The sequence below is a fragment of the Cucurbita maxima genome, unplaced genomic scaffold, assembly GCF_002738345.1.
Source record: "Cucurbita maxima cultivar Rimu unplaced genomic scaffold, Cmax_1.0 Cma_Scf00003, whole genome shotgun sequence".
NCBI classification, from domain to species: domain Eukaryota; kingdom Viridiplantae; phylum Streptophyta; class Magnoliopsida; order Cucurbitales; family Cucurbitaceae; genus Cucurbita; species Cucurbita maxima.
The window spans coordinates 2,760,015-2,768,308 of NW_019272019.1; the positions used below are offsets into that span (position 1 = coordinate 2,760,015).

The 8,294-nt window shown below is 35.1% G+C and overlaps 1 protein-coding gene across 2 annotated transcripts; it reads left to right on the forward strand.

Annotated features, from left to right (window-relative positions):
• Positions 1-2,662: 2,662 nt before the first annotated feature.
• Positions 2,663-7,880, forward strand: LOC111476895 (PAP-specific phosphatase HAL2-like). Of its 2 annotated transcripts, XR_002717177.1 has the most exons (4): positions 2,663-3,097; positions 4,825-5,506; positions 5,746-6,099; positions 7,656-7,880. XR_002717177.1 is itself a non-coding variant. In XM_023120757.1 (3 exons), exons 1-3 carry the CDS (start codon positions 2,944-2,946, stop codon positions 6,047-6,049), a joined length of 1,140 nt encoding a protein of 379 aa, XP_022976525.1. In that variant the 5' UTR covers positions 2,663-2,943; the 3' UTR covers positions 6,050-6,218. The 2 variants fall into 2 exon arrangements, 1 of the variants encoding a protein (XP_022976525.1); XM_023120757.1 differs by lacking the exon at positions 7,656-7,880 and having other exon boundaries at positions 5,746-6,218.
• The last annotated feature ends 414 nt before the right edge of the window (positions 7,881-8,294 follow it).

An 8,294-nucleotide genomic window follows, 5' to 3' on the forward strand; every position in this document is an offset into this window, starting at 1 on the left:
TTTTTTTTTTTTTTTTTTTTTTTTTTTTTTTTTTTTTTTTTTTTTTTTTTTTTTTTTTTTTTTTTTTTTTTTTTTTAATGAAAATGACATTCAACCTCATATTCCACTAAATGTATTTTTAATTTGATTCTGCATTTATTTACTCTATTAATTTTAATATTTATTTAAATTTAATATATCAAACGTGGATGAATGTATTCAAATTTGTATCTAATAAACTTATTAATGTAGTTTTCAATTTGAAATTTTATTTTTGTTCAGAGTTTATTTTAAAAATTTTAGACTAATGAGATATTTGAATAATGCATAGCTCTTATCGCACCTATTGTCTATGCCCACAATCATAATCTTTAAATAATAGACCACTTGAAATGTTACATTCCAATATATATATATATTTTTTATCATACCTCAATAAATCACGAACAAATTTTATAGTGCAAATTTCATATACATCTTACAAAAACGTCAAGTCAATACTCGAATACAAAACCTAAAAAAATTAACGTGGATAAATGTATACATTTTTTATTATATTTACTTTTAGACTAAATTAATAAAAATACTCTTAAATTTATACTTTTTCTAAAAAATGTTCGAAAACTTTTGAAAGTTTCAATAATACACTTAAATTTAAAAAATTAAAAAAATTAAAAAATGAATATCCTTTAACTATATATATATAGGATTCCTTTAGTTTTTTTTTTTTTTTTTTAATACAAACCATTAATATTTTGTTTTAAAAATTAACTTTTAAAAATGTTTTAAAAAGTTTAATTAACCCTCTTAATTTTAATAATAAAAAAAAGAAAATACAAAAATATCTTTAAACTTTTGTAAAGCAGTTTTGTAAAGCACTTCTGATATTAATAAATTTTTTTTAAAGTTTATAAATATTTTTTTTATATAAAATACTAATAGTTTACCAGATATTATTTAAACATTTAAAAAATTAAAGATATTCGTATTAATTTAGCCTACAAAATAATAATAATTTATTTTCAGTCGTGTGGTTGAGAAAAATAACCCAAAATTATTATTTTTTTTTTATAAAAAAAAAATGCTACGAATAAAAAGGGAATTTGGTGCACCAGCAAGCACTGCTCAGCTGGCATCGATCCCAAAAGAAATGCAGAGTCACGTGGGTGACGTCATCGGCATCCTAATTTGTTTGACAACTATAAACCCCGCATGACACGTCACCCTTTTACAAACATCGTTGCTTCTCGTGTTGGGATTCTTTTTCCGCCACTCCATCTTCTTCTTTTTTTGTCTGATTTTATTTAAATATTTAGGCTTCCGGTAGACAGACTGGGCCCGGGTCGTGGTCTTGTCCGATCCAAGCCCATATTCTCCTTCCAAATGGGCCTATCGAGGCCCACTACCGATATTTATTTTATTTTCCTTTTAATTTAGTTGGAAAATATGGTTAAATATTTGTTCTTGCAAACCCTAAAATATCGGCCCAGTATTCATCTCTACTCGGCCCATATAAGCCCAAGACCGCTTGCAAACCCTAAAAATCGATATATTTTTTTTATTGGACAAAAATTGAAATTAAAAATAGTAAGAAATTTATATTAGAAACACAAAAGGTTTTTTTTTTTTTTTTTTTTTTTAATTATTCAATTTAATCTGTTTTAATCTTTAAATTTAATTTTCATTTCATCCATTTACTTTAAAACATTACATTTTTCCGCTGTCAAACAAAAGAAAATTTTTAATAAATCTTACAAATTTGTCACTAATATTAATTTATTTTAAAATTTAGTGGTGTTTTTATGATTCAATAACCCGATGTGAGATCCAACCTTAGTTAGAGAATGGAACGAAATATTACTTGTAAAGATGTGGAAACTTTTCCCTAGTAGACATGTTCTCAAACTGTGAAACGGACGGCGATACACAACGGGCCAAATTGGACAATATCTGCTAGCGGTGAGGTTGGATTGTTACGTATGATATCAGAGTCCATCACTAGGTAGTGTGCCAACGAGAATGTTGGGCCCTTTTAAGGGAGTGGATTGTAAGATCCCGCATCGGTTGGAAAGGAGAACGAAACATTCCCTATAAATGTGTAGAAGCCTTTCCTTAGTAGATGCGTTTCAAAACCATAAGACTGACAATGGTACGTAATGGGTCACTGGGTTGTTAAGTAATGGATTAGATTTTGGGTTGGTTCATGGGCTGACACTTAGTTTGATTGAGTCAACTTGATTAACTTGAAAATAGTGTTACAACCCAATCCAATCTTACCATACTTTTAAAATTATTATAAAGATTAATATTTTATATTTGTTAATATGACATATATTGTCCATAAATATAATTTTTTAAAATAATTGAAAAAGCAACCTCGAAGGGACGAATACAATTTTCTACAATTGTACGATATTTTTCGATTAAAAACATATGATCATCCAGTGGAGGTGTGATTTTAACATATCTAAAATAAATAATAATAAAAAAAAAAAAAAAAAAAAAAAAAAAAAAAAAAAAAAAAAAAAAAAAAAAAAANAAAAAAAAAAAAAAAAAAAAAAAAAAAAAAAAAAAAAAAAAAAAAAAAAAAAAAAAAAAAAACACAAAATTCGTCAAAGGAATCAAATTAAATTCAGAATTGGAACCTTCTGTCTTTCAAGTTTGAACCCAAAAAGGATTTCGATGAACAAGAAACAATCGAAGAAAAAGAGGCAAAATTTTCGATTCCCTATGCAGGGAAAGTGACACCTGTGGTCTTTATGACTACCAAAAGTGAACAAAACCTGAAGCGTTTCCATTGCAGTAACCCAAATTAGCCCCATTACCATTACCCCTACATGCCATTCAACCGCCAAGCCGATGCCCACTCCAAACCCCTCGGCGTTTTCAATCCTTACAACGATGAACATCTCCTGATTGTGTTGGGGTTTTCAAGAATCATTGTTTTAACATCTGGGTTTTGCAATGGAGGACGGAGAGTTCTCGATGGAATTGGATATGGCGGTTCGAGTTGTTCATTTGGCGTGTGCCCTTTGCCGGAGAGTTCAAGAGGGCTTGGTTTCGGCCGATAATGCCCAGGTTATGACCAAGGATGATGATTCTCCGGTGACGATTGCCGGTATTCCTTTTATTTTATTTTGAAAATGTTTGCTGTTCTTGGTGGGTTTTGTCCTGAATGTGCCTCTTGACTGTATTTTGCTTTGTTTATGTGTTTGTTTTACTGCTGGGAGAAACAAGAAATTGAAAATATGTAATGCTTTCAATACTTATTGATATCAAGAAGACACAGTAGAGATTAATGCAGCCGTCTGGGCTGCTTAGCCATTGCTCACATTGCCTCTAAACATCCATTTTTCTTTTGTTATCTCTTCATTGTTTGTTCATCAATTCTTTCCTGTTCTTATCTGGACTGATGTTCTTCATAAGTTGTGTATTAACTTCTATATTGATGTATTATGAGGAAGATAACACACAAACTCTATCTCTAAGTCATGCTGCTCAATGATTCTAAATAGGAAATCCCACGGGATTTGTCGATGCGTCGAATCGAACACTGTTAAAGAATGGAAACATGTGAGGCTGTTGATGATATTAAATGCAGTTATGATGAATAGGAATTGGGAGCAATTGGTATATGAACTTGGTCAAGAATATTGGTAGTATAAAAGGCTGATTCCCATACCATTGGTTGAATGCTTCCGTAGTTTATGCATTTATTATTATTCTTCATTTGATGGGTTTAAAATTGTAACAATCCAAGCCCACCGCTAGTAGATATTGTCTGCTTTAGCTCGTTGCGTATCGTTGTTAGCCTCATGGTTTCAAAACGCGTCTGGTAGGAAGAGGTTTCTACACCCTTATAAGGAATGCTTTGTTCCCTTCTCTAACCGATGTGGGATCTCGCAATCCACACCCCTTGGGGCCAGCTTCATCGCTGACACATCACTCGGTGTCTGGCTCTGATATCGTTTGTAACAGTTTGAGCCCACCACTAGTAAATATTGTAGAGGACCAAACCAAACTATATTTGTTAGCGGTGGGCTTGGATGTTACAAATGGTATCGGAGCTAGACACAGGGCGATGTGCCAGCGAGGACGTTGGACCCCAAGGGAGGTGGATTGTGAGATCCCATATCGGTTGGAGAAGGGAATGAAACATTCCTTATAAGGGTGTGGAAACCTATTCCTAGTAGACGCGTTTTAAGACTATGAGGCTGATGGAGATACATACGGGACCAAAGGGGACAATATCTACTAGCGGTGAGCTTGGGCTGTTACAAAAATGGTGCAGTTATTCTTTTGACCTTTTAATTTAAAACCGTTGTTTTGTTTGACATAAACGGGTTTCGTCTTATATAGCTTTCATATTCTTTCGATTATTCAAATAAATCTTCTGTACTTTTCGATCTCTATAAAATTTCTGTTAATTGCTTGGCTGTAGCATTAGTTTGAGTGGCTACAAGAGGTGCAGTGGTAGAGCAGATTTTATCTCACTCATGAATGAAAATGTTTGCCAATGCTAATTAGATTGCATGATTGGTTCTAGTGGTTCCATCTATTATACTACTTTATCAGGTTTGAAATTCAAGCTTCTCTGTTCCATTGATAGCTCTAAGCTCTTCTATTCTGTAACTTTTTCTTGTTTGTGAAATAACCGAGTGGCATGATTGAAGCCTCGACTCTTATTTTTATGTTTCACTTAACAATGAAACTCGAGAAAGTCAAATTTCATATTATAGGATACATATATAGTGTTGATTATCCGAGAGGCATTGAAATTGGAAGTTTTCTTTATCGTTCGTTCCGTTTATCGGTTTTTCATATGGTTGGTCAATTCATGGACAGATTGGAGTGTACAAGCAACTGTTAGCTGGATCCTTTCTGAATACTTCGGAAGCAAAAACGTATCCATTGTCGCTGAGGAGGACGTACAAACTCTTTCTAAGCCGGATTCGAGAACTCTGTTGTCAGCTGTGGTAAAAACCGTAAATGAATGCTTAGCTGAAGCACAAAGATATGGCCTTCAATGTCCACCCAGTGAACTTGGAACTTCTGAAATTCTCGAGGCTATAAGCCGGTGCAATTCAACTGGTGGCCCGACAGGAAGACACTGGGTGCTTGACCCGGTTGATGGAACGTTGGGTTTTGTTCGTGGGGATCAATATGCCGTTGCTTTGGCCTTGATTGAAAATGGTGAAGTAGTTCTTGGAGTTCTTGGATGTCCTAATTATCCATTGAAGAAGGAATGTTTTGATTATCATTATAAGGCAGCGACACCGAAATCATCGCAACCATGTTCCGATACCTTTGAAAAAGGTTGTGTAATATATGCAAGGAGAAGTTATGGTGGGGCGTGGATGCGGCCATTAGTCCACGGCGATGAGAAGCTCGAGTGGCCAAATTCGGCTAGCCTTGTTCGAGTTTCTTCCATTGATGACCCAGCACTTGCAACTTTCTGTGAACCTGTGGAGAAGCGGAACTCGAACCACTCGTTTACCGCAGGGCTGGCTCACAGTGTCGGGCTTAGGTACAGAACAACAAGAACTTTGCCAAACTTTAGATTAAGTTAATGAATTCTTTTTTATCCATGATCACTTTTTGATATCTTTAAGCTGTTTATATATATTAAACTTGGGGCTTTTAGCACAACATGTGGAGAGGTTTGCTTCAAAATGGATTCTTATGCTTGTCACTATGATCACTACTAGAATAAGAAGGCCCTGGTGGCTATAGTTACAACTCTTCATAGTTACACTTATGTGGCAGGAAGCAGCCGTTACGAGTCTATAGCATGGTAAAGTATGCTGCCATAGCTCGAGGCGATGCCGAGATTTTCATGAAGTTTGCAAGGACGGGATACCGAGAGAAGATATGGGATCATGCTGCTGGTGTTATCATTGTAGAAGCAGCGGGAGGTGTGGTAACGGACGCGGGAGGTCGTCCCTTGGATTTCTCAAGGGGAATATACTTAGAAGGTCTTGATCGGGGAATAATTGTTTGTTCGGGGCCAATCTTACATGAGAAAATCATTGGAGCAGTCTATGCCAGTTGGGATTCTTCCAGTCTATAAAAGCTTTCCCGACAAATGATCGATCGAGTCGACTGACTAGCCACCATTAGGTACTTATTTTTACCCAAACTGATTCATCTGATTAAATTCTTGTCTGATAGAGCCATTTGAATAAAGTTTGTTTATATCTTCTGATTGGCTGGCTGCAATGTGATGAATGTTCTTGGCATTTGTTCTTTACTACATGACTTTCCAGTAGAACAGATACTGAATTTGATATAATACAGAAAAAAACAAAGCAGAAAGATTCTCATCCAAAACTTGTCCTGTTTTTTCAGCTGGAAAACCAAACTAACACATGTTTCTTCATTTAAAAACACCCAGACCAAGTAACCAACTAATCATACAATATAAAACAACATTATTCCGTATGTCTTCTTCTTCTTGTCCTTCTCTGATCCATCTTTATACAAACCCACATGAATCCTATATGGTTTGTGTAACCGCCTAAGCCTATTGCTAGGATATTGTCTGCTTTAGCTCATTACGTATCTCCGTCAGCTTCACGGTTTTAAAACGTGTTTGTTAGGGAGAGGTCTCCACACCCTTATAAATAAAGTTTTGTTCTTCTCTTCAACTGATGTGAGATCTCACAATATACTCTTTGTAACAGTTTGAGCCCACCGCTAGTAGATATTGTTTGGTTTGGCCTGTTACGTATTGTCGTCAGTCTCACGGTTTTAAAATGTGTCTACTAGGGAGAGGTTTCCACACTTTTCTTAGGAATGCTTCTGTAACGACTCAGATCCACCGCTAGTAGATATTGTCCTTTTTGGGCTTTTCCTTTCAGGTTTCCCCTCAAGGTTTTAAAATACGTATGCTAGGGGAAGGTTTCCACATCCTTATAAATGGTGTTTTGTTCTCCTCCCCAACCAATGTGAGACATCACAGTTTCGTTCCCTTCTCCAACTGATATGAGATCTCCTAATATACTATTTGCAATAGTCCGAGCCTACTGCTAATAGATATTATCCGCTTTGACCCGTTACATATCGCCGTCAGTCTCACGATTTTAAGACTTGTTTTAAAACCGTGAGGCTGACGGCGGTACGTAACGGGCCAAAATGGACAATACCTGCTAGCGGTGGGTTTGAGCGATTACCATTTGAAAACTTCGACCGTCAACACAATAATAATTATAAAAAATGATACGAGGGGAAGTTTGAAAAGTAGGATTAATTAAACAAGTATGGCCTTGGGTGTGTATAATCCTTTATGGGTTAGGTAGATATGCTTGTTGAAGGCAAAACTTTAATGCCTTTGTTGACTTTGTGAGTATAAAACACAGAGTTAGCCAAATTTAATCAAATCAGCCATTAATTATACACTGCATCTTAGTTTATAGTATTGAAATGTTGCATTATGGCCTGCTCGCCCATTTCTGTGTTTATATATATATATATACACATTATTGAATAGCACGGCCTAGGGCTAAGATAGCTCGAGAGAGCTGTGTCATGGGTGACCTTATTGCGTGGTTCAAAGAGCACTTGTGTATGTGATGCACGTGAAGGTGTACAAAAAAAATTGTTTTGAAGTTTTGTTGTTCGCTCTATCTATTTCCGTCAAATGACCCAACCTCCCCCGACTCTTCCACTGTCTACAGAATTCCACTCGCCCTAGTCCTTGGTAGCGTTGACAAAGGAGAACAACCCCCCTGTTGTTGATAGATAGAGAGCTTACCGCCTCGCCCGCCCTTTATAGTTGCGACTGTCCAAATGCGAAAAAAAACTCTTTGAATTAGACTCCACCTAGTTAGATTCAGGCTCTTTGGCTCATTCTTCGATTGCTGGAGTCTTGACTTGAAACACTTTCTTTTGAATGAGAAAAATCAAGGTAAATCCTGACTTTAAGAAGTAAGCAAGCGCTAAAAAAAAGTCCCTACAGAGTAGTTTAGAAACAGGTATTGTTTTATGAGACTGAAGCACCATCAGTATTGAATTTTAACCGGTTCACCAGGTTCTACTAGAGTAGGGCTCAGTCATACTTGATCCTATTCATGTTTCTTCGATGGCTATAATATATATATATAACTTTTAATTTTTTGTCTAATAGATTGCCGACAAATTTAATTTTTTTTAAGGATTTTATGTTAACTTTAAACTTTCAATTTCGAATTTTAAATATTAAAGTTTGTAATTTTGAAAATTATGGATTCAATTGACTCACAATTTGTAATTTAACTTAATATTTATTACGTACCAACTCAAATAAATAAATAAATAAATATATATATATATATATA

Coding starts and splice junctions, on each gene's coding strand:
- LOC111476895 (XM_023120757.1), top strand. CDS start 2,944: ATGGAGGACGGAGAGTTCTCGATGGAATTGGATATGGCGGTTCGAGTT. Junction 3,098..4,824: donor TTCTCCGGTGACGATTGCCG/GTATTCCTTTTA, acceptor ATTCATGGACAG/ATTGGAGTGTACAAGCAACT. Junction 5,507..5,745: donor GCTCACAGTGTCGGGCTTAG/GTACAGAACAAC, acceptor CTTATGTGGCAG/GAAGCAGCCGTTACGAGTCT.